Here is a 27,975-nt window from a genome sequence, read left to right as displayed (position 1 = left end):
AGAAATGAGTTATTAAAACTATTATGTTTAGAAATGTGTTTTAAAATAATCTGCTCTCCGTAAAACAGAAATTGGGAAAAAAATAAATAAACGGGGGCTAATAATTCAGGGGGGCTAAAAATTCTGACTTCAACTGTATGTATGTGTCTATATATATATATATATATAATTTTAATAAATTTTTTTTTTTTTGTTGGAAGAAATCATATCAGACCTTTATAGAATAAAATAACAAATATAAACATTCAATGCAAATGAATCCCTAATAAATCCAGACTGAGAATTACATTATAAATTGCCCATACATATTTTTTCCATAGATGTTCAGTAACCAACTATGTCCTTTAATAAATATATATTTTTTTAAAAGTCACAAATGATTGAAGACTCAGGATAAAATCAATAAAATCTCCTTTTATCATCCAATTCAAACCATTTCAGACCTTTTACATTCACAAACAGCTAAATTACACACATAATATATATGAATAAGCAGATTAAAGCCACTGTAAGCTCTCGACCCAAAGACTTCTGCTATAAGTCCAATACTGTAATGTGCATTTTATCTTTTACTTGTTTACAAACTGAGTCAATATGGTGTGCGGTAATGGACAGTGGTGCGGTCAATAGCGCTGAACTCAAACTGAACCCCAAACATTCCTTTAAAAGTCTCCTTCTTCAGATATCCTCAAGTTCAGACTCATTTAGTGTGGTTTTGCGGTTTGTGTGTCAGTGCATGTTGTGTTGCTGTGTTTTAAAGATCACCATCTATGGGTGACGAGTGTTCAAACAGCTCCATCTGTCCATTTGTGGAAAGTTTCTGCTGTTGTTCATCGCTCTGTCCTGCGTGTTTGCCAGATCCACAGCTCCAAGTCAACACTGCTGTGGGGTAAAGCAAATAAAAGGTGAGTATGTTTAAACTTTTATTTAGTGTAAAAGCATTCAACTGTTTTTGTCTGCTCCATTAATGGATTCAAGGTAATCACACACTTTAAACCCATACAGTTAAATATATATAGAGTTGAAGTGAAAATGATTAGCCCTTCTTTATAAGTCAGATGGTTTGAGGAGTCATATCTTCAGCTAAATGTATTAAAGACAAAAGATATGATAATCGATTTTGGGAAGGTGAACACTTCCGTTAAAAATCAGTCAGTCGAATGTGTGCAATCATGAATACCTTAGCTCAATTATTGACTCAATTATTGAGTGAGAATTGTGAGGCAGTGTGTAAAAAGAGGCACCAGCGACTATTCTGTTGATGATAAACACATGATGATTTTATTTTACCATGCTTTTCTCGAATCCGTTTTATCATTTACTTTGGTGTCATGGTTGGCAACATTTCTGTTAAGAATAAACACACGCTAAATCATATAGTTAAGTGATCCAGTAAGCTGACTGGGGTGTCACTAGCCAATCTGGAGGCTGTGTACACCAGGCACCTAAAGAGAATTACTAATTCCATTTTAAGTGACACTGCTCTTCCCCTACACTCATAGTTTCAGCTCCCTCCTTCTGGTCGCAGGTTTTTAGTATCAAACTAAACGATACACAAATAGTTTTGTACCAGCAGCCATTAGACATTTAAAAACGGCATCGAGTAAAGCAGAGGTCTTCTGTGACTTGTATATTTGACATTTTATAGATTGTTGTAAACACTTATTTATTTAAGGGGGGCACTTGAAGGGATTATTTATTTATTCTTTATTATATTTTATTTATTTTTGGTTTGTAAGAGAGTTTTGTATGTTTACGTTTTATGTCTTTGTCCATTTGTTGTTGTCACCGTGAGTTTTTGTGTGGCACTGTTATGAAATGACTGCTTTTGACTGCAAATCAAATTTACATTCAGGTATAAATAACCAGGGCTTGACAATAACTTTTTTGATGCCCAGCCACTGTGGCTAGTAGTGTTCCAATATTACTAGCCACTCTGTATTTTCACTAGCCACAATTTTGTTGTTGGGAAAATATATTTTATATGGATAAATATGACTTTGACATGCTGAAATTACTGATTTAGTGTTATGTCCACATGCCTCCTCATTCATTTCACTTTTTGTGTGTGGTGTATGAGCTTGCTCAACGTGCATGAGCAAATGGGTCATGGTTTCATAGTGTCATATTATAATTAGTTTTTATTTCACAAGACTTTTTAGGGCTCAAAATTAAGGATTTACCAAATGTATCTCTGACCACACCAAACATAAATAAATAATTATTTCTTATCCACAAATTTTAAATGTCAAAATATAGCTGTATACTTTCTATTTAACTAAACATTTCATAAAAAAACAAAATAAACAATTGACATTTAAATAATAATTGTTATCATGTATCTAAAACTATGCACAGTAATCTGTCCTTACTAAAAGTTCCAGATCACCAGTTAACTACACATAAATGGGGAGTAAATCTCCCATTTAAGCGATGTAATTGTAAAAAATTATGATTAAAACATATTAACAAAAATAACTGTAAGCAAAAGAAAGCAGCAGAAAAACGATGATCTCACGTACAGGGTAACGTTAGGCCAATTAATATTCTGATTAAATAATGATTAAAGCGAAAGCAACTGGCGCTGCATACAAAAAGACAAATCTGGAGCTCTTGAAAGCAGCAAGACTGTGGGTGCACGAGCATAACTTGTTGTCTAGTCTATTTGAAAGCGGACTGATTACACCGGTTGCGTTTATAGGCACGGTTGCTTCACGCAAGGAAATGGGAGCGCGCATCATATGCTGTTATTAGTATTCACCTGCTTTCTTTTGCGTCACCGCACTATCCACATTTCCTTCAGAGTTTCATGTAAATTTCAAGTGTTTCATTTTTAATTAGTCGACTTTAACTGCAGTTTGGCACTTTCATTCAGGAACATTTCATGCATGCCCCCCCGTGCCAAACGAGATATTGCATGCAACTATGAACTGCTGGAAGAGTGTAGTTTAAATGAAAGTTCATACCGCATGGTGAATGGAAAAAAAAACCTCCACATTTCACGATGCAGGTGTCTGTGGTCTGCACTGACTCGGTAGGTGCAAAGAATAGTAAAATGTGGACTATCCTGTCGGAAAACGGGGCAAAAAGTCCTACATGATGGTAATAGGTTGATTGCGGTGTTTACATGTCTGTACTGCACTTCAATAATGCGACTTAAATCGGCATACTCCACATGTCTTAATTTGATTTCAGTTTAGCTCGATTATGACTTTAGTCAGATTAAGCTAATCAAAAATCGCTGTTTACATGATTAATCAGGATTAACTCTTAATCAGAGTATTGTCTTAATCGCATTAAAATTGGTGTCCATGTAAACGTACTCAGTGACTGCAGGATAAAGAACATTACGCTGGATGCCAATATTATCCACATAGAAGCTAAAAAGCTTTATGAACCTTTTGTTAACAGTGATGAATGTTTGCGCCTGACAACAGGTTTTGATCTTTGGTTTCATTCTATAATACTGGACTTATTTTTCTACGAAAGTTTGAACTTTGAGAGTTTTAAACAAGAGAGAAAAGTGTCAAACAGTTAATGCCTGTCTGAGAAAAGTGTATAAAGTGTGTAGTGAGGTGTTTTACAGCCTTAAAACAGCCTTAACCTATAATAATTGTAAAAAATAAAGCTGCCTACTTTGTGAATTTTACCTATTATAGGTTATTTTTAGAACGTAACTCCTGCGAATAACAAGGGACCACTGTATCTTGAAAAATATCTAGTAAAATATTATTTACTGTCATCATGGCAAAGATAAAATAAATCAGTTCAAAAAAAGAATACATATTAAACTGGAGGGCTAATAAATCTATATATTTTTATCAATAAATATGCAGTGATCAACTGTATCTCTGATAAGTCAAAAAGCATAAATAGGATTCAATGTTTTTCAGACAGACCGTCTCAAGCCGTGCAGCAGAGTCCCTCTCCGCGGGCCGTCCTGTACACAGGCGAAACACAGACTCGGGCTCTGGAGGGCACGTGGTTGAGAGTGGTGGACAGGCGGTTGGGTGGTAAGTACAGGGTGGAGCGCTGGCTGTGTCCTCGCTCCCACGTGACCCAGTATCCACGGAGCCCATCGAAACTTCCCTTCCAGCGCAGCTGCACTGCCTCGTCGCCCATTGAGGTGAGCTGCAGATCGGACAGAGCCGGCAACACTGACAGAGAAACAGGACAGAGGTCAAGCTTCCCGCTTCTTGCTGGGAATCAGAGGGAGGTGAGAGGATGTGCTGGAAAACACTCAATTCTGTGGTCTGACTGGAAAAGAGCATTTCTGACTAATGTTCCTGTGACATTCAGTTCCTAATGAATTAAAGGAGACCTATTATGTCCTGTTTTACAAGATAAAATACATTTCTAATGTCCCTTGAGTGTGTATGTCAAGTTTCAGCTCAAAATACCCCACAAATAATGTTTATATTGATCCTAATTGTCATGTTTTGGTGACTGTCACTCTAAAGGGCACCTATTTTACCCCCTTTTCCAAGATTTAATACAAGTCTTTTGTGTCTTCAGAATGTGTCTGTAAAGTTTTAGCTTTAAACACCCATCAGATTATTTATTAGACCTTTCAGAATATTGGCTTTTCTGCTCTGAACACACTGTAGCTGTTTTTGTTGCCTGTGCCTTTAATGCTAGTGCCTCAATCTCTGGCTGCATCAGATAAACAACACAGTGACAGACATAAAGGAAACAGATGTAACGTAACTAGAAATACTACAGTGATGCTGTGTTCACACCAGACGCGGAACGCGCAGATAAATTGTGCGCAAATAGATGTGTGAACATTTGAGTTTACTCGCTTCATTCGCATGTCAAAATCCGTTTCATTCGTACGTCAAATCCGCTTAATTCGTGAGTCAAATCTGCTTCAGAACAGACGCGGATTCACATCATGGGCGGGGCTTCTGTCTGCCCGGTGACTCTAGCTTCGTTGCTAAATGGCTAACATGGATTTTATTGAGAAAATAACTGTGTTTATGTGCTTTATGGAGGCTGAGAAACAGCGTTGATTAGTTTGGAGTCGTGTCTGAGTCCACTAGGTCCTTTTAGAGGTGCACCCAGCTCTGTGAGCTCATAAACTCCTCCAGAAATTTAACCTGGATGATGGAAGCTTTTAGCGGTGCTTCTGACTGACCTGAGCCCAGTTTGATGAACTGTTGTCGGTGTAGGCAGGAGGATTTTCCCCCGGGACACCAACAACAGGCGCTACGTCATAATCACGCCCCCACAAGCGCAAGCTCCTGATTGGTTAACGCGGCGCAAATGTCCGCTGAAGTTCAGATTTCGATGCGCGTCAAATGCGCAAAACGCTCAATTCGCGCCGCGCCATTTGCGCTGCAGGCTGTCTATTCGTGTCTTTGCATTGACTTAACATGTAAATTACTCGCGCTTGACGCTTCTTTCCCATCTGGTGTGAACACAGCATAAGAACTTTCCCAATGATTATCTGATGTATTTGTTGTGGAGTTAATTCAAGCCTTTCTGCAACGATGAGTCACACACAATATTGTTACGAAGTTCACACACACACACACACACACATACACACACACACACACACAGCGTTTAACTTTACACTGTTTTTGCATGCAAATGTGACAGGATACACGTTAATATCCACTGCTGTATGGATCTGCGTTATATTAATGTACAAAATAAACCTGATTTAACATCCACAAATCAGGATTGAAGCTTTTTTAATTGTACTGACATGTGGCTGTGCTGATGAAGTAAAGACGGTAAAATTGCTGTAATTCATTAACATGCACGGTTTTAAAAAGGTTTTAAACTTGTAAAACTTCTTCTTGATCATATTTGATGATGATTGATGATCAGAGAGAGCTGAACAGATCTTTTAATCTCAGTAGCTTTGTGCACGTCCTGTCTTGTTGATATGATTATACACGGCTGACAATCAAACCGGTAGGTGGGAAAACCACACTCATACGTCACGTTGCGGTCAAAATGGGAGGATTTGGATATATATATATATATATATATATATATATATATATATATATATATATATATATATATATATATATATATATATATATAATTTAATTTTTTTTTTTTAATTAATTAATTTATTTTTTACTTATAAGGAGCTGAGCCCCCCAAAATAAAAAAATCCCTTCTCACTCAGGCCTTTTCGTGCTAATGAGGGAGAGATGGTCCCTAATGGGTAGGGCTTTCCCCTCTGATGACACGTACAAAGGGAGAATGTCAATCAAAGTGTTTCTGCAGACTGTTTTTATCAAGTGTGATTATAAAAAATGCAATTAAATCATTTTTAATATTAGAGACTAGCTATTTTCACTATAAACGGGATTTGTTTTTGCATAATAGGTCCCTTTTAAATTGAACTAATAAGTGTATAAATGTGAGCTGTCCTCACCCTCTTGTGTGCAGACTTTGACCGTCATGGCTCTCTCTTTGCCCGAGGGCTGTTTTGCGCTGACGGTGAGCAGATACTGTGTGTCAGGCAGCAGATTGGTGAGGACGGTGGAGTTGTGCGTGTTGCTGACTCGGAGCACTCGGAGCGGGCCGCTGGGAAGAGCCGAGTACTCCAGCTGGTACTCCTGGATGAGCCGCGGCAGAAGTGGAGCCCAGCTGACACGCACACTGTTGGAGCTCGACTCCGACACGGACACAGAGGACAACAGCTGGATCTGCGGCTCTGGAGGATTCACTGAAATGCAACACAGAGGTGCACATACGGGAGAATATGAGCACAGTTACATCTTCATTGTTGTCCCTTAAAATACATGAAAATACATGATATCAAAGCTAACCACATTGATTAGGTTAGCTCACATTGCTAGTTTTGACGATTGACGATTCATCTGTGCACTTAATTTAAGAAAAATAAATTGTTTGCCCTTGTAATCTTTACTTGAAATCTGAAAATGCACTTGTTTGTTTTCAGTTAATTTGTCAGATGACGTTTGTCTGAGGTATTGGGCATGGCTAACATTCTTGACCACGCCCCTCCAATCTGTCAGTTTTGACAACAAACAGTAATGGTTAGGAGGAGGAGTCTGATAGGTGGTAATAACTCTCCTGAAACACTTTTCCTGATCTTTCAGAATGAAATGCCTACTTTATTACATCCAATCAGCTCACAGTAGAAAAAATAGGCCACGCCCACTGTTTTCTCATTTAATATTCCTTTCTCTAGGAAGTGTGTCACAGTTCACAGTCACAGTTTCTGGTTCATGCGGATTTTAAATGTATTTTTTTATTAAGTCAAGAGACTGTTATTTAAATGTAATTTTTATTTATTTATATTTAGCTGATTAATTGTAATGATAATAACAATCGTTATTATGTCAACAATCATTTCATAATAATATTTTTATTATGATTGTTATGAGTGAGTTATCAATGAGTTAACTGCACAACAAACTAGTATCAGTCAAAAATGATCAAACCGTTTAGTATAATTTTTATTTGTTATTATTATTACATTTATTACTCCTGTTAATAATAATGATATTATTATTAGTAATAATAACGATAATGCATTTAATATTCATATTTAATTAGATATGCTTAATTGTTAATAATTAAACGAGTTTCCATAAATAAATAATAAATGCATTTTTAATAATAATAATAATAATAATAATAATACTGCATTTAATATGTATAATTAATAAGGCCCATTTTATTAATATCATCAACAACTATAAAATCAATGCATGTGTTCATCATCAATATCCATGCATTTTTTATAATAAAAATAATAATTATAATAATAATAAAACTAATATTGCATTTAATATTGTTTAATGCATTTTTAAAAAATAATATAATATTGCTATTGTTTCAATAAATGAATATTAAATACATTTTTAATAATAATAATAATAATAATAATGATAATAATAATGAATTTAATATTTATGTTTAATAAGACCCATTTCAATATTAATATCATCAACAACAATAACATCAATGCATTTTATTAATAATTATAATAATAATGCATTTAATATTCATATTAAACTTGTTTAATTGTTAATAATTAAAGGAGTCCTATTAAATGAATGTTAAATGTATCTTTTAAATAATAATAATAATAATAATGCATAAAATATTCATATTTAGTTAGGCTTATTTAGCTGTTAATAATGAAAAGAGTGCCAATAAATCAAGATTAAATCGATTTTTATGAAAAAAATAATGCATTTAATATTCCTATTTAACTAGACTTGTTTAATTATTAATAATCAAATAATAATAATCAATACAAAATTTTATAAAAATAATAATAATTATACAATAATAATAATACATCTCACAAATGAATATTAAATGCATTTTTAAATAATGATATTAATAATGCGTTTAATATTTATATTTAGTAAGACTTTTTAATTGTTAATAATTAAACAAGTTTCATTAAATAAATATTAAATGCATCTTTATATAATAATAATAATAATAATAATAATAATAATAATAATAATAATGCATCAGCAACAATAACATCAATGCATGTGCTGTGCAGTGTGTGTTGTGTGTGCTGTTCACCTGTGTGTGTGGTGAAGCTGGTCTGCAGTTTGTTGATGGTCTGCTGGTTGTTTTTGGCAGTGAGTGTGACGTTGTATGTGGTGTCAGGACGCAGGCCGCTCAGCTGAGCAGAACTGGAGTGTGCGGGTCTTGTGATCCTCTGAAATGACTCTGAGCCTGTGCCTGCACTGCCAGGGACTCCGGGTATCTGTCCGGTTCGCACGGGGCCGAATATAATGTCGTAGTATCCGGAGCTGGAGCCGGACAGCACAGGCCTCCATTCCAGCTGAGCCGAGGTGGAGGAGACCGACTTCACCTGCAGTCTCTCAGCGCGGATGATCTCTGCGTTTCAGGAGACACAAGTTAGCAGAAAATTCAGTTTTTTTTTTAATTATTATTTATTAATTAATTTGTCTCTCAGCACAGATGACCTCTGGGTGACAGAAGACAGATGATGATGTCAGAGATTTACAGTATACAAAAGCAAAACACCACCTGGTAAGAATGACTCTGTGTGTGATTTAGATGTTTATGTATAGTACAGTGAAAAATTATTAGCCCCCCTTTTGGTTTTTTTTTCTTTATTAAATATTTCCCAAATGATGTTTAACAGAGCAAGAAAATTTTCACAGTATGTCTGATAATATTTTTTCTTCTGGAGAAAGTTTTATTTGTTTAATTTTGGCTAAAATAAAAGCAGTTTTTAATTTTTTAAAAAACATTTCAAGGTCAAAATTATTAACCCCTTTAAGCTATATATTTTTCGATAGTCTACAGAACAAATAACTTGCCTAATTACCCTAACCTGCCTAGTTAACCTAATTAACCTAGTTAAGCCTTTAAATGTCACTTTAAGCTGTATAGAAGTGTCTTGAAAAATATCTAGTCAAATATTATTTACTGTCATCATGGCAAAGATAAAATAAATCAGGTATTAGAAATGAGTTATTAAAACTATTATGTTTAGAAAGTGTTGAAAAAATCTTCTCTTCATAAACAGAAATTGGGGGGAAAATAAACAGAGGGGGTAATAATTCTGACTTCCAACTGTATATATATATTTTTTTAAGATTTATTTTTCATCTTCTTGCCTTTATTAAGTTGATAGGACAGTATTTCAGACAGGAAGCAAAATGGGGGGAGGGACTGGAAATGTCCTCGAGCCGGGATTCGATCTCGGGACGCCCTGAAGTGCTACTGCACCTTATGTCAGCGTGCTAACCACTAGGCTATTGCGCCGACAATTTCAAGTGCATTTGTCTTGTCTACACAGAGGCTTTCTCCAGAAGAAAAAATATTATCAGACATACTGTGAAAATGTCCTTGCTCTGTTAAACATCATTTGGGAAATATTTAAAGAAGAAAAAAAATTCAAAGGGGGGCTAATAATTCTGACTTCAACTGTATACTGAATTTCTGTCATTTCCAGAGTAACCTCTGTATTTGATTATCCAGTAAGAGAAATAATCAGAGATGGCAGAAATTAAATTAGACCCTAAATCCACCCTTAGGATCAGTTTCTAAAATGACCCAGCAGCAGCACCTGGTCTGAGTTACTGCATGCCATCAATGCGTTTGTTTATGTAAGTGTCTGGAAGTTGCACATATGTAACTCCTTATATATGTGTGTGAAGGAACGTCCACTAATAATAACCGCGTCTAGAGCTGCGGGCACCCTGCCGGGGGTCGAAAAGGGTCCTAAATAATTTGTATATATAAATAGCGCTCATCTCTCATTACAGTGTCTGCCTGCTTCCTCCTGGCTCTTCTTTTCTTTGGATCCGCCTCAGGCTATTTGTGTCTATTCGAGATTGGAGATATGAGATTCACACCCACATCAGATCACAATCCGCATTTAGAAAACACACTCAATAGACTGAGTGTGTTTCCATTTGATTCACATGTAGTTCAGATTAAATGCAGTTTTTTTGCAACTTTTGAGAACATTTAAGTGTTTCTTTTGTTGCACTTTATTAATTTGTGTGTGTAGATTTCAATTACAATACATATTATAAAAGGCTGTTTTATTTAAAGGGGACCTACTATGCAATAATCATGTTTATAAGGGGTTTAAACAGTTGTGTGGCATCAGTGTGTAAATATAGCCAGCCTATAAATGTAAAAATTTATTAATTTTTTAAAATTATTATCAGACTTGATAAAAACAGTCTGCAGAAACACTTTGATTGACATTTGTCTCTTTGTACGTGTCATCAGAGGGGGAAAGCCCCGCCCATTAGTGACCATCTCTCCCTCATTAGCATAGGACGTTAATCTTGTTTATGAATCTGCCACTATGCTGACACACAGGCATCTGTAGCTCCGCCTACTTTTAAAAAGAACACAATCTGGATTTAAAGCGACAGTCACCAAAACGGCACAATTTATGATCAAAGCCTAACAGGGTCAGTTTCAAACAGTTGTAAAACATTATCTGTGCTGTATTTTGAGCTGAAACTTCACATACAAACTCTAGGCACATCCGAGACTTATTTTACATCTTGTAAAAAGGGGCATATTAGGTCCACTTTAAATGTGTTTCCTATATATTGTAATATTATGTGCCTGATTTATATTCAACATTTAATTCTACAAAAGAAATGCATTTATTTCTGACTGTTGCAGTATTTTCTGAATTATACAATGATGATCAAAACAATTTCTCTGTTATGTCCTAAATTTTGAACTTCATAAAGCAGGGGTGTCCAAACTCAGTCCTGGAGGGCCGGTGTCCTGCAGATTTTAGCTCCAACTTGCCTCAACACACCTGCAACGATGTTTCTAGAAATCCTAGTACGAGCTTGATTAGCTGGCCCAGGTGTGTCTGATTGGGGTTGGAACTAAACTTTGCAGGACACCGGCAATCCAGGACTGAGTTTGGACACCCCTCTCATACAGTGTTCAGATTTTTGTGCCAGAAATAAAAGATAAATAGTGCATATTTAATTAAGTAATGCATCATATGCACATTTAAATATAACGTTTTTGAAAGTTTGCAATACAAAAAAATGTTAGCACTTCTTACTGTAATCAATAAACTTGATCGCCTTGAAAATGATCATTTTGATCTAATTTTTAAAATGCATAATTTAAAATGAAATATACAGTATAAGCTACAGAACAAGGCAGCAGTTTCAGTCATTATAGTCCTGTCCTGTCTGCATAAATCCATCATATGACTTCTGAAGAATATGAAATGTCTACAGTTGTCATGTGGATCACTTTTATGGCATTTCAATCGTGTCTTTGCCATTTATATTTATTTACTATTTTATTTTCTAAATGTATGATAAATATGTGATATGATATAAGGCATGAATACATTAAGATAAAAAAAGACTGAAAAAATATTCATTAGAATCCTATTATTAATGGTTTATTTTTTGTATGTGTATGTATGTTAAATTATATAATAATAATAGTAATAATAATAATAATAACAAGGATTTTTAGTTATTTTCTGCCCTTATTCGTTCAAAAGTAACGATTATTATTAATTAATTAATTAATTAATTAATTTTAAAAAATGATTATTTGTCCTTTTCTGACCTTATTTATTCATTAGTAGAGGATAATATATTTATAAAATTACTTTATCCATAGTCAATATTTGTTTTACTTGTTAAAATATTTAACTAGTAATATTTTAAGGAAGACAGAGTTAAGATAGAGGTAAAACTACTTAAATTACTAGTTAGAACATACAATCAAGCGCTTCTAAACATAATTTGAAATCTTCATCAGTCAATAAATCATAATTTGTCATTAGATTCCCATTAGTAATTTTTCATCTCAGTTAACCACCCACCAATGATTGCATTTCTCAGGTCTTCGGCGATGATGCTGATGTCGTCGATGTCCACGAAGAACAGATGCTCCTCAGTAGGCGGACTCACGACTTCCCTCAGCACCTGATAGTTTCCATGTCCAGTGGAGACGACCAGCACAGCGACACCCTCGTCCCTCAGCCTGGCCATGGGCTCCTGCACGTCTCCTGGATCCACTCCATCCGTCAGCCACACCAGAACGCGAGGCAGATCCGGCCTCGCTCCTCCCGGGACACCGGCCCTCAAAACCCGCGCCCTGGCCATCAGAAGAGCCTCCACAGTGTTGGTGTCGCCCTTCAGCTGTTTAGTCCTCTCCAGCGCCGCCTGCAGGCCTTGCTGGGAGCTGTAGGCATCAAAGCCAAACTCCAGATGGGGCTCGGTCCCAACCTGCAACAGGCCCACCCTCACCTGATCTGGGCCCAGGGAGAACGGCAGGAGGAGTTCGGAGAGGAAATCCACCATGCGGGAAAACTCATAGGAGGCCACGCTGCCGGAGGAGTCCAGGAGGAAGAGGACATCGCCCTCACAGCAATTCAACACTGCAGGTGGAACAACAACACTACATTTAGAGTCACCTTTATACACATTATACTTTCACACAGTAAAGCCAATGTTACGCTCTACTGTTAAAATTGTTGCTGCTTTACATTTATTTAGTTGAATCAAATTAACATTTCTAGCCATGTCAACTTCAGTGGTGTAAAGTAACTAATTACAAATACTTAAATTACTGTAATTGAGTAGCTTTTCTCAGGAATTGTAATTTACTAAGTAGTTTTAAAAACATGTACTTTTACTTTCTCTTGAGTACATATTTAGTGCTGTATTGGTACTTTTACTCCACTAATTTCCTTCAACCTGCAGTCACTACTTTATTTTTTCTTGTCTATGAGTATTAGAAAAATTAGTCCTGTCCAATCAAATCACACATAGAAGTAAAGAGGTAAATTGCTTCATAATAAACTACCCCAAGACATGGGCGATTTATAACTGCAGCAAACCTTTTGGAAGCATTAAAAGTGTCCAAGAAGATGTCCAAAATCTTTACACGCATTGACGCAGAGACTGTTTAGATACATGTCGCTGATGGGAAGATGACGGATGTTTACTTTATGAAGTTGAAGTCAGAATTATTAGCCCCCCTGTTTATTTTTTTCCAATGTATGTTTAACAGAGAAAAAAATTTACATTTCTAAACATAATAGTTTTAATAACTCATTTGTAATAACTGATTTATTTTATCTTTGCCATGATGACAGTACATAATCTTTTAAGAAACTTCTACAGCTTAAAGTGACATTTAAAGGCTTAACTAGGTTAAATAAACAAGACAGGTTAGGGTATTTAGGCAAGTTATTGTATAATGATAGTTTGTTATGTAGACAGTCGAAAATAAATTTGCTTAAAGGGGCTAATAATTTTGGCCATTAATGGTTCATAAAAAATTGAAAATAGCTTTTATTCTAGCCGAAATAAAGCAAATAAGACTTTCTCCAGAAGAAAAAATATTATCAGACATACTGTGAAAATTTCCTTCCTCTGTTAAACATCCTTTAGGAAATATTTAAAAAAGGAGGGGCTAATAATTCTGACTTCAACTGCATATCGTGATATGACTTTTTTTGATTCATTGGATTTACTACATTTCTTTACGGTAACTGGTTGCAAATAATTTATTTGGGTTATTTTAAACACAAATTAAGTCGAACGTTACTGCATTTAACTTGTTTGCTTTAAGTCAGCCCATATAATTAGTTTGCCACCAGTTAAATTGAAAAATGTTGTAAATCCAATGAATAATTCTTTTTCAGTGTAGCGCAGTCCAAACTTTCGAAGCACAGACAATTTAATTACATTTTGAGCTGAGCCATTACAGTTTTAGCCTCAGCTACTCCGTCAACAACAAACAAAACATCTGAATCCATTTTAAAACCTGGTCAGTCTAAACTCTTGATACGTTTTCTTTCTGAACGCACTGACAAAAAACTATGCCAGCTATTATAAATGCTACATTGCTCTACACTGTGACTACTTTATATGTCACAAAATACTGTACAAAACTCAGCCGTAAAGGAGCAGCTCATTTGCATTTAAAGAGACACATACAAAACAGTGTGTTTTCCACCAAATAGGGACATTTTATTTAAAAATAATAAATAGGTTATTTTAAATGCTTTCACACATATCGTGTAATAATAAAACCACTTATATTCGTAATATAAAAGTCATTGTAATACTTAATGCAAATAATTTGCTCCAATGATGACTTGAGCGAAGCATCCAGTCAATTCCCATTGGACAAAATCAAGTCCTGGCTTATATTTGTTCTCCTTCCAGAAGCCTTTTCACTTTATCTCTGGTTTAGGATCTCAAGAGAGGGTCAGAAGAGTGTTTATTTAGCACACAGCAGCACTAAAACATCCCAGATTTTCTCAAAACTCGAGGAGAAAGAGTCCATGTGAGTATATACGCACACTACTTGAGATCCCTTTGGCCGTATAATATCTGCTCATGGGATTTCTTTATTTTGGTTGCCCATTTTATTGTCCACCAGCTGGAAATCGTAATTCAATTGGTTAAGCAAGTACAAATACAGAGGTGACTGTCTTACAGGGATGCACAATGTTTTTTTAAACAAAACCAAAATTTGTTTGCAATCATAATAATTTTATTTTAATTAATACATTTGTTTAGTAGAGGGCAACAGTGGCACAGTGGTTAGCCCTATCGCCTCACATCATGAAGGTCGCTGTTTCGAGTTCCAGGTGAATCAGTTGGCATTTCTACATGGAGTTTGCATGTTCTCCCCGTGTTGACGTGGGATTCCTATGGGTGCTCCAGTTTCCCCCCACAGTCCAAACACATGTGCTGTAGGTGAATTGGGTAAACAGAATTGGCCGTAGTGTATGAATGTGAGTGTATGAGTGTTTCCCAGTACTGGGTTGCGGCTGGAAAGGCATCCACTGCAAAAAAAATATGCTGGAATAGTTGTGGTTCACTCCACTGTGGTGATCCATAGTAAATAGGGGACTAAGCTGAAGGAAAGTGAATGAATTTGTTTAGTATTAGGGTTGTGTTTATTTGCAGGGCTGCACAATTTGGCCAATATTTGCAACATTATATTTTGCACTAACAATATATGTGACCCTGGACCACAAAATAATCTCATGCTAAATGGATATTTTTTTGGCAATAGCCAAAATTGCATTGTATGGGTTTACAATTTTCTTTTATGTGAAAAATCATTAGAATAAACAAAAATATCATGTTCTATGAAGATATTTAGTACTGTAAGTATATCAGTCTATCTCTCTTTTTTTTTATTTATTTATTTATTTTTTTTTTTTATTTAAAGATTTACAATGACAGAACAGTGGTATAGGTGTCTCATGTCATCATATACAACAATATAGCAATCTATTATACAATTGTCCATCTGCTAATAATTCAAGTCTTTTGTGAAGGGTAAAATTAACAAAAAATTCATAAATTAAAATAAAAATTAAATAAAAATCAAGATACATTCTCCAAAAACTCCCATAGAGGATTCCAGATATGCCAGAAATCATCAGATTTCTGACGCAAGTCATAAGTCAGTTTTTCCAAGGGTAAGAAAATGGCAACCTGATTTATCCACATATTGACAGAAGGAATGTTAGGAGAGGACCACAGCAAAAGAATACATTTTCTTGCAAGATATGTACAAAAGTGTAACACAGATTCTAGTCCATGACTTAGTTGTAGAGCAGTTTTACAATTCAGAAGATAAACAGCTGGAGAAAGAGCAAAAGGTTTACCTATAATCTTATGAACAAATTTGTGAATTTCTTTCCATGTCTATCTCTTTTTAATTAGTACATTTTCATTTGGATAACTTTTAAGGTGATTTTTCTCAGTATTTCTTTTTAACCCTCATATTCAATGTATTAAAATAGTTGTATAAAACTTGACACGTATTACTGCTTTTGTGGTCCATGGTCATACATAATAGCAGTTATTACAATTTTAGGCTAAATTATGCCCTACAAAACAAGCACTGCAAAAACCGAACTCTTTTATTTTGCTGTGAAATATCAATATAATTTACCTCACACATTTTAAAAACAAAACATTTATTTAAAAAAGAAAATGCAACCCTCGGGGGTAATAGTTCAACTGAGCAACTTCAGATGTTTGTTATGAAAGTTGACATTCAAGTCTTTACAAGTTTGGATGCCATGTAGATGCTCTACCACTTAAACTCATTAAATGTCTATAGTGAATTGGATATCCCCCAAAAACACTTTTTAAAAATATCTACAGGTAAGAAGTTTTATACATTATGAAATTAAAACTCATTCAAAAATCTCATTGTCTTTCATAAAAGATCACACTTTAATACTTAAGAGATGGGGTAATTCATCAATGTATTATGATATTCTTTTAGAGAGATTGAAAGATAACTCCTTATCCTACTTATCAGCATGGAAAAACTGTCTTGAAATAGAAATATCCAAAGAAGTATGTATGGAATCTTGTTTATTTGGCCAAAATAGCAATGGGAGTAACACAAGTTGTAAATGACTGCCATATAAAAGGCTCCGAACTTACATTAGTTAAACTGCATAGATTTAATCTAAACATTCCTGACAGTTGTACAAAAAGAAGTGGGTACTCTTTATCACTGTGCAGTGCAATGAAATCCAAAAGTCTTGCAAAGACATCCTTATCATGATTGATAAATAAATGAAAATAATTTACCATTGATTCCTAAATTATGCTTACTTCATACTGTATATACCCTGTAAATCTTGATGTGAACACAACACAAGCGAGCACAAACTAGTAGATGTTAGCTTATTCCAAGCTAAGTGTGTTATTGCTTTAATTTAAAGGCCGTCTTGTAACGAGTAGATTAAAGAAATGGCCAGCAATCTTGCTTTGGGGAAGCTGACAAACATTGTTAAAGGAAAATTAAGTAACACTTTACCTGAAGGGGTGTTCATAAGACTGTCATTAAACATACATCATTTTAAATGCAAAGATGACATTGTTTGTTAAGACTACTTGGCATAAATGCATTACAACCGGTTTTTGTCTTTGTCGTGACAACTTGACATTATCCCAAGAAGTGTTGTTATGATACTGGAATTCGATACCAATTTGTACTGAAATAAAAAAAAAAAATGTCCGTTTCCCGCTAACATTTGAGCACTGTGGAGCGCTGATTTGCCATTGTGTTCACGTGCTCAACAGAAATGACTGTGATTGGCCGTGAAGGTCATCAGTTCACCGAACTCACCACTGTTTACTGAGTTTAAACACAAATACAGGAACACTTGAGTGTTTTAAAGCCACAAAGATCAGCCGGTCTGTTTATAAGCTGACATACAAGCAAGCCGCTGATGAATCAACTGATCTTTTTTTGATCTTTTTACCTCAACTACAGTGGAACAAGCTAAAATTGTTATTGAAATGTTATTAAATATTAATGATGCTGTTAAATATGACTTGACAGAGTAATAACACTTTTAATAAGACATTTTAATGACTGTTCCACTGAAAACGTGATCAGAAAAATATTTATGACACAATTATCATGCCTCATGACAATCATGTCCCAATCGCCCACTGAAGTCCTGTTAAAAAGATCTGGAGGCGGCGACTGTGATCAAACTATAGAAGAATCTTTGTTGCATCTTCTGTAGTTTTACAAGTGCAACCAATGAGCATTTGATAGTTCCACGATCACGCTTAAAATGTCGAGGTGATAGAGCTTTCTCAGTAGCAGCTCCAAGACTCTGGAACGATCTTCCATTCTCCTTAAGAACAGCTCCAACTTTTGAGTCTTTTCAGAGGTCACTGAAAACACACTTATTTTCTTTAGCTTTTAATCATGTGATGTGAGTTGATGTATTTTAGTTTTTGTGTATGTTTGCATGCGTTTTATGTGTTTTTTGTACAGCACTTTGGTACCCTTTGTGGTTTGTTGAAAGTGCTTTAGAAATAAATTGAGTTGAGTTGAGAGTTTACAGGTAAAGGTTTTTATTTTATTTGATCTAGTTTTAGATGTTGAAAAAACTAAACTCAAGTGGTTTTTCAAATTGTACAAATACTTCAATTTGTTCTTTCAAAAATAGGATTTTATTTTAGAAATTAGTTTTGCTTTTCGTTTAATGCAAGGAAGAATTTAGTGTCTGCAACTTTTATTATTATTATTATTTTATTGGTTTTTTTGTATTTTTGACTATGGAGATGTAGTGTATAGCTCCTTATATTCTTTCCTCCCTGGATGCTATGTATTATGGTGCCTCAAGATTTATTGGAGACTGTAAGTTATACACACTTTACTGTGCATTGCATAATAGAGTTGCTTGGTCTGAAGAAAAATGCAGTGGTACAAGCTAAATTTGTCATTGAAATGTCATTAAATATTAATGATGCTGTTGACAGAGTAATGACACTTTTAATAAGACATTTTAATGACTGTTCTACTGAAAACGTGATCAGAAAAATATTTATGACACAATTATCATGCCTCATGACAATCATGTCTCAATCGCCCACTGAAGTCTTGTTACAAAGATCTGGAGGCGGCGACTGTGATCAAATTATAGAAGAATCTTTGTTGCATCTTTTGTAGTTTTACAACTGCAACCAATGAGCATTTGATAGTTTACAGGTAAAGATTTTTATTTTATTTGATCTAGTTTTAGATGTTGAAAAATCTAAATTCAAGTGGTTTTGCAAATTGTACAAATACTTCAATTTGTTCTTTCAAAAATAGGATTTTATTTTAGAAATAAGTTTTGCTTTTCGTTTAATGCAAGGAAGAATTTAGTGTCTGCAACTTTTATTATTATTATTTTATTGGTATTCTTTTTTGTATTTTTGACTATGGAGATGTAGTGTATAGCTCCTTATCTTCTTTCCTCCCTGAATGCTGTGTATTATGGTGCCTCAAGATTTATTGGAGACTGTAAATTATACACACTTTACTGTGCATTGCATAATATAGTTGCTTGGTCTGAAGAAAAATGCAGTGGTACAAGCTAAATTTGTCATTGAAATGTCATTAAATATTAATGATGGTGTTACAAATGATTTGAAAAGAGTAATACCACTTTTATCGAGACATTTTGATGACAAATACAAATAAATAGTCAAATAAATAAAAATAAATAGTTTGATCCACTGAAATCCTGATCAGAAAAATGTTTATGACACAATTATAATGCCTTATGACAGTCATGTTTATGACAGATTTATGACATGCTGTCTTGGTGATGTCATGACAAAGATGAAGACCAGTTGTAATGTATTTGTTTACAGTATGTTGAGTTTCCATAACAAACAATGTCATCTTTGCATTAAAATGACATAACTGAGCCAATGAAACTTAATGAAAGTTGTTATAAGCATGCATCAAATCTCATTCACATTCATTATGTGTGTCATGTCATGATAATAAAGGTTTCATGACAGTCTTATGAACACCCCTTCAAGTAAAGTGTTACCAAAAAGTCATTCATTCATTCATTTTCCTTCAGCGTAGTCTCCATTTCAGAGGTCGCCACAGCGGAATAAACCACCAACTATTCCAACACATGTTTTATGCAACAGATGCACTTCCAGCCGCAACCCAGTACTGTGAAACACCCAAAAACACTCATTCACACATACATTCATTCATTCATTCATTTTCTTTTCGGCTTAGTCCCTTTATTAATCTGGGGTCGCCACAGCGGAATGAACCGCCAACTCATTCAGCATTTGTTTTATGCAGCGGATGCCCTTCCAGCTGCAACCCATCACTGGGAAACACATACACACTTATTCACACACTCATACACTATGGACAATTTAGCCTACCCAATTCACCTATAGCGCATGTGTTTGGACTATGGGGGAAACATACATGAATACAGAAATGCCAACTGACCCAGCCGGGACTCGAACCTGCAACCTTCTTGCTGTGAGGCGACCAAAAATTTAGTATTTTTTTCTTTATATTCTGAAGTTCAAACAAAATCCATTGAATATATTTGGAAAAACATACAAGATAAAATAGGGAGAGCCCCTGAGAACAAAAAGGAGATAAGTGTGACAGCGAGTGAGGAAATTAGTCATTTGCCAGGGAAGTAGGGTGGAACGGTAGATGCTAAAAATAAGGATATTTATTGGGATAAGGAAGAACTGTATTTTCTAAGAGATGGAACATTTGATTTGGCCGTTGCAGGAATTTCCTGGCAGAGGAGCCTCTAACCTGGAGCTGCGTGATAAACATAAACAGATGGGGGAAGAACTGCGCTGCTACTGGATGCTGGAGGACAAACGGACGGACGGCATGGAAGAAAGAAGGGGGAGGTGAGAATGGCCTGTTCCATATGAAGTAAAAGCAGGAATGCAGAGGCCTTTCCAGGAGCCCCTGAAGAGGCAGAAATAGTGTAAGCAATGAGCAAAAGAGAGAGTAGGAGAAACTAAAGAATGCTGCCAACTGTTTTGCCACCCATTACAATACAAAATCGCCCACTGAAGTCCTGTTGAAAAGATCTGGAGGCGGCAACCGTGATCAAATTATAGAAGAATCTTTGAAATCTGGATGCTGCATCTTCAGTTTTGCAACTGGAACCAATGAGCATTTGATAGTTTGCAGGCCAAGGTTTTTATTTTATTTGATCTGGTTTTAAATGTTGAGAAAACTAAATTCAAGTGGTTTTCAAATCCTTCATATTGGGGCTGTGCAATTAATCAAAATTCAGTTTCGATTTCGGCTTCCAACAATTACAAAAAAACATTGACCGAGATTAAATGATTATTGCGGCGCTCATTAATTACATTAACCCTGTTTGTTATGAAGCAATAACTGAAAATAAAGAGCATGTGCAAATGAAAACATAAACAAAACTGCAGCTCTTAAAGTGATAGTACACTATATTTTTTTTCCTTCCGCTTAGTCTCCTTTATGGAGCGGATGCCCTTCCAGCTGCAACCCAGCACTGGTAAACAGCCATACACTCTCACATTCACACACACACACACACACACACACACACACACACACACACACACACACACACACACACACACACTACTGCCAATTTACTTTCACCTAAAGCGCATGTCTTTGGACTGTTGGGGAAACCGGAGCACTCGGTGGAAACCCACGCCAACATGAGGAGAACATGCAAACTCCACCACGCCTCCTGACTTAATCATTTTAAATAATCGGGATTATGATTTTTCCCATAATCGAGCAGCCCTACTTTAAATTGTTCCTTCAAAATAGAATTTAATTTTAGAAATTTAGCTTTTCATTTAATTCAAGGAAGAATTTGTGTCTGCAACCTATTTTATTTTTCACAAATTTTGGATTATGGGGATGTAGTGTATTGGAATGCTCCTTATCTTCCAACCCAGGCTCATTCTGATTACGCCAAATACGTCCCTGGAGGACTTTTCTTTTGCAGTTTTTGTTTTCATGAATCCGCTAGATGCCGCTGTGTACACTTTTTCAAATTTCTCTCGCGAGAGCCATTCGTGCCTGCTGTTCTCATATAAACCCACCAGAGGCCGCTGTCGACTCACTGACTTGCTGACTGACCAACCAACCGATACCCCCACCCTCTCGGTTCCCTAAACTCAACCAATAGTATTTTAAAAGCACCGATTGACCCGCCCACCCCCTTCCCTAAACCCAACCGTTGCAATCCAGCAATCCCTGTTGTAGCAGTCAACACAGCTCTGCGTCTCAAGTCCGCTGACGAATGTGTCGAGCTACTGGACAAACTGGTAACAGCGGAAAAGCCGTCTAGACTGAGGTAAGCGGTCAACTGCGAGAAAAGGAACGGCATCATACCTCCCCGTAGCATTCGTTTTAAAGATGAAATGCAGCCATGCATTCCTTTGACTACATAATTCGTGATCTCCAGAAATGTATATAGGGCTACATTTTCAGAATGAGTCTGTGTTGCTATCTTCTTTGTACCCTGGATGCTGTGTATCATGGTGCCTCAAGATTTACTGCAGACTGTAAATTGTTCACACATTACTGTGCATAATAGAGCTGCTTCGTCTTCTCATTTCTGGTAGAAGATAAATGGATTGGTACTGCTTGAGCTACAAAAAATGTTGTGGTTGTTACCACGTTGAGTCAACAAAAAATAGCTGGTAACTCTTCATTATGATCTCAGTCATATAATAATACCTCAAATTAGAGCTCATTTGGGTAAACTGCTTTTGAATATGCTGAACAAGATTGGAACGATCTCCGAGTATAACTGTGGTTGGATTGGTTGGTGCCTTGAAGTAATTTTAAAGACACAGTATGTAATTTCCCCCACTAGAGGGCGTGTATTTTGATGACGAAGAGACTTGAATGTGGAATCATGGGAGTTGTGGTCTTCATTGCATCCTACGGGACTCCTGCGGATATCATGTTGGTGGATGAGCTAAAGTATTCAATACTTATTATCATGGTAGTATGAAGCAGGGTAAAGCTGGATGCTGTGTGGTGAAATGAGAGAAATGCTAAATTGATTGCTGATGAGAAATGAGCACGAAAACAGCAGAGCTTTTATTATGCCACAGTCCACCGCAGGTGATTCTTCGGTTCGTGATTATGTGGAGAAGAAGCAGCGCCACTTTATCAGACTAAATATATTTTAGGCTTTGTTTTAGAACACAGAAACGCCAACTGACCCAGCCTGGACTCGAACCGGCGACCTTCTTGCTGTGAGGCTACAGCACTATCTATTGCGCCACTGCATCACCAAGTCAGCAAAATATATAACACTATTCTAGTGGTTACTTGAAAAAATTGTACATATTGTGCCTTTATGGTTCTTGGGTGCATTACAGAGGATGATTTGATGACTAGTGGTGCATTTTAATTTGGCTTTTTATTGTTGGGATGTGCTTTTGTTAGTCGTGTGTATAACTGGGCCACCTATATTGGACAAGACGATCCTTTAAAAGAAATGTATCTTCCCTGATTAATTATAGACTTATATATAATAAGTCTATTATATATATATATATAAGTCAATATTATATATATAATTATTATATAATAATAATGGTCACACTTTACAATAAGGTTTCATCAGTTAATGTAAATTACTAGCATGAACAATACTTGTACAGCATTTATTAATCATAGTGTTATTAAAATCCAAATTCATTGACTGTGAGTTAGCATAAACTAACAATGAACGACTGAATTTTCATGTTAACTAACATAAACAAATACAGTAATAAATCTAATGTTCATTGTTTGTTCATGTTAGTAAATGCATTAACTAACGATAACTAATGCAACCATATTGTAAAGCGGTACCATAACAATCATAAACTCTAAACACATCATAGTGCTCATACGATAGTTGTCATAGTTTGCTATAAGAAAAGAGCCCATTGGGTCATTTGAACCAGTGAGTGCTATGTTGATGCCCTTTACCAGACCGCTTGGATCAGGGTGCGGTGGCACTTTGCACAGACACTCCTGTAATCAAAGCCAAAACGCTCAAGGCTCTTCCAGATTTACTCCCTGTGAGTCACTGTCGGTGTCTCTATGGTTTTGTTCAGACTGGCAGCAAAAATTAATACCAGCATACAAGATTCAGATCTTAATTATTGTAGTCTGAACCGCCCCAAAAATCTGAGGATAATAATAAATAATGGTTGATGTTTGCAAATCAGCACATCCATAATGTAGTTTGTTTTGATCTGTAGTCTGAATCACAGAATCAGATTTAAATCACATAGTGTATTGGGCTGAACAATATATGGTTTGATCTTTGAAATTGCAATGTGTGTATCCACAATAGTCACATCGCAGGATTTAGATTATTTGTTAAAGATTAAAAAAAAAGATATTACTGAATATATATATATATATATATATATATATATATATATATATATATATATATATATATATATATATACTGTATATATATATATATATATATATATATATATATATATATATATTTTTTTTTTTTTTTTTAATAATGCAATGATGCATGTATTATTTTATGTTTGATTGTTGTATTTCTGAACTTGAATACCTATAGACTCCCCAGAAAACCATAAAGCACTGTTTATTTAACTTTTTTTTTGCTCTGTTGCTCTTTTATGTTTAGTCTGTATGGGGAAGAAATGTGATTTAAGTGCCAGACGGGCTGGTCTAAGTGTTTCAGAAACTACTGATCTACTAAGATTTTCACGCACAACCATCTCTAGGGTTTACAAAGAGAATGGTCTGGAAAAAATGAAAATATCCAGTGAGCGGCAGTTCTGTGTGCGCAAATTCCTTGTTGATGTCAGTGGAGAATGGCCAGACTGGTTCCAGCTGATAGAAAGGCGAAAGTAACTCAAATCTTCTCAGACTGGTTTCTTGAACATGACAATCAGTTCACTGTACTCAAATGGCCTCCACAGTCACCAGAACTCAATCCAATAGAGCACCTTCAGGATGTAGTGTAAACAGAGATTGGCATCATGGATGTGCAGCCGACAAATCTGCAGCATCTGTGTGATGCTATCATGTCAATTTGGACCAAAATTACTGAGGAATATTTCCAGTACCTTGTTGAATCTATGCCACGAAGGATTAAGGCAGTTCGGAAGGCAAAAGGGGGTCCAACCCGGTACTAGTAAGGTGTACCTAATATAGTGGCCGGTGAGTCTATATTAACAAATATAGTCTTTTTTTTTTTTTTATACAATGTAATCTCATGCAAAGTGTTCAAATACACTCTTATTCCTCACATAGCAAACTATATGACCCTCACTTACTATGTAGTGAATGAGTCAGTGGTTGTTGAATACAGTGCACGCATGAATGCCTCTGTTGCTTATCTATCTTGTGCTTCAGTGAGATGTCATGACAGGCATCAGATGACAGGCGAAATGTACACAATACCCCTACTCTCCCCTAGTTAATTGGTATTTCACAATGCAAGAGCGATCGGTATCCTTACATTATTGAGTGACAGAAAAAATCCTTTCATTCACTCGCATGCGATGTGCTGACAACGAGTTATTTCTATTCTATTCATACAGCAAATACTCCCTGTCAGATGTAAATCCTGACAATTTATGGCAGTCAGCTCAGTTATAAAATTGTTATGCCAGGCCTAATTGTGTATGGATATAATTATTTTTAACATATTGAAATAGTTCTGCCATGAAAAGCAGACTCTTCTGATAAAACGAAATACTTTTAGACACATGTTTTCCTTCTAGCTCACATGTTTATAATGCATTTCTTCTGGTGCTCCTTTGTGTTTATCAGATTTCATTCAGATGCCTTGTTGTCCTAAGGGCTTTGAGATCTTCATGATCTAGAATACAATAAAAAAGTATAGAAAAGAAAAGAATAGAAATGGAGATGAGATTACAGTTATCTAAGTGTAAGAGTAACTCGGGAGTCGTCTGTGATTTACATTAGTAATGATTATTTTGAGACCTTAAACTCACATGCATGTCTGTTTTGACTAATTAAAACACTTTAGGGTTCTATATTATTAGTATTATCATTAATTATGATTTATTAGTTGTTTGGTTCATCCAATTAATTATTAATGTTCAATCTACTTCATATTAAGCCCCTCAAACACATAACGTTCCCCTAATGTTCCCAATTGGTTATTTTTGGGGAGAACTAATCTATAAAACGTTCTGGGAACATTGCCTGTTGGTTTTTTCCTTTCCAAAAAAATCTAAAAGAGAACGTGGGCTGCTAATGTTCTACATACGTTCGTGAATAACCAACAGAGAACATTCTGGGAAACAAAAATAGTTATCTGGGACTATCCATTTAATGCAGTTTATTGCTAGCCAATGTGAAGTTATTTGAGTTTTGCCTAATAATTGAATATCTTTTTGAATCAGCTATTTACTGAAATTATGTTCTGACCCTCATGACTCACCTGACACATAACTAAACCAAATCAAATAGAGTCCTGCATTTAGCAGTGTGATTCCTAAATCAGGTAGGCTTTTGAGCTGTAATTTATCCAAATCACGTACAGTCTTCAATATGTTAATGCTTGACCATTATACGCACAAGAACAGGTCGTTTGGAGTCCTGAAAAGATTCTTGACTCAAATGACTCGGTTGAATCGAGAGGGGTCTGGATGCAGACCTGGTGCAGTGCAATCTGAGCTGCATCCAATGCTTTTTAATGCACAGAGTTCGTGATTCGTCAAAATCTCACAGTGAGCTCCGAATTAAAACATGACCAAAACGACTCACCTGAATTGACTCGCATGTACTGACCCTATGACTGTCCTGAGACATAACTCAACCAAATCAAATAGATTCCTAAATCAGGTAGGCTTATGTACCTGAATAATTTATCCAAATCCAAACAGTCTTCAATACATGACTCAAATGACTCGGTTGAATCACAGTTCCCATTTAAAACATGATTCGTATGAATTACTGTATATAGTATACCGAGTCCTGAATTATAGAACATGATTCGTCAAACTGAGCTCCGAATTGAAACATGACCAAAACGACTCACCTGAATCATGTACTGACCCTAATCATGACTCACCTGTTCTAAGACATAACTTAATCAAATTAAATATAGTCCTGCATTTAGCAATGTGATTCCTGAATCAGGTAGGCTTTTAACCCATAATTTATGCAAACCACGTACAGTCTTCCATGTGTTAATGTTATGTTGGTGCTTGACCATTATTCTCACACAAGAACAGATCGATTTGCAAAGATTCTTGACTCAAATGACTCGGTTGTATCACGCACAGAGTTCCTAATATGATTCGTATGAATTACTGTATAGCCTACCGAGTCCAAAATTACAGAACATTCGTCAAAATCTCACGCTCACCTCCGAATTGAAACATGACCAAAACGACTCACCTGAATCATGTACTGACCCTCATGACTCACCTGTCCTGAGACATAACTAATTAAACTCATTAAAGTCCTGCATTTAGCAATTTGATTCCTGAATCAGGTAGGCATTTGAATCGTAATAACTTACCCAAATCACGAACAGTCTTCAATGTGTTAATGTTATGTTGATTCTTGACCATAATTTACACACAAGTACAGATCGATTTGAAAAGATTCTTGACTCAAATGACTCGGTTGAATCATGCACAGAGTTCCCAATTAAAACTTGATTCCCATGAATTATATAGCGTGTCGAATCCTTAATTCTAGAACACGATTCGTCAAATCTCACGCTGAGCTCCGAATTAAAACATGACCAAAACGACTCACCTGAATCAGGTACCGAGTCCTGAGCGTCTCCTCCAGAACACAGAAACACGGTGAGCAAAACACACGTGAGCGCCTTTCGGACCTCCATGACGGCACTAAATTACAGTCAATTCCTCCAGTTTTACCGCTTCTACATCGCCTAGCACAATTTCTGTCAAAATATCTTCTCTACAAAACGCAGGCTTCACTTTAAAAGTCGCATTAAAGTTACTGAATCTCTTTATATAACTGCAATAAAATAGCAGCTGCAGCACCTGCGCGCCTTCTCTACATGATTTACACGCTGGGAACGAAATAAACTCGAAACGCTTTGCTCTCTCGTAAAGTGCTCGGTGTTGGGCAGAAACAGCCACGGATTAAAAGTGTTTCTCGGCTACTGAATAC

General features: G+C 35.8%; 1 protein-coding gene across 2 annotated transcripts; it reads right to left on the bottom strand.

The window, feature by feature from the left end:
• Nucleotides 1-394: 394 nt before the first annotated feature.
• Nucleotides 395-27,975, bottom strand: vwa1 (von Willebrand factor A domain containing 1). 2 transcript variants are annotated; one of them, XM_056449337.1, is made up of 6 exons: nucleotides 27,592-27,975; nucleotides 12,329-12,886; nucleotides 8,542-8,862; nucleotides 6,401-6,694; nucleotides 3,900-4,157; nucleotides 395-882 (listed from the first exon to the last, which is right to left on the bottom strand). In XM_056449337.1, exons 1-5 carry the CDS (start codon nucleotides 27,677-27,679, stop codon nucleotides 3,904-3,906), a joined length of 1,515 nt encoding a protein of 504 aa, XP_056305312.1. In that variant the 5' UTR covers nucleotides 27,680-27,975; the 3' UTR covers nucleotides 395-882; nucleotides 3,900-3,903. The 2 variants fall into 2 exon arrangements, with proteins under 2 accessions (XP_056305312.1, XP_056305313.1); XM_056449338.1 differs by having other exon boundaries at nucleotides 395-879.

Source organism: Danio aesculapii, chromosome 23 (genome assembly GCF_903798145.1).
Source record: "Danio aesculapii chromosome 23, fDanAes4.1, whole genome shotgun sequence".
Classification (NCBI taxonomy): Eukaryota; Metazoa; Chordata; class Actinopteri; order Cypriniformes; family Danionidae; genus Danio; species Danio aesculapii.
The sequence above is the reverse complement of the archived record's forward strand: the minus strand, read 5'-3'. Positions and strand labels throughout refer to the sequence as shown.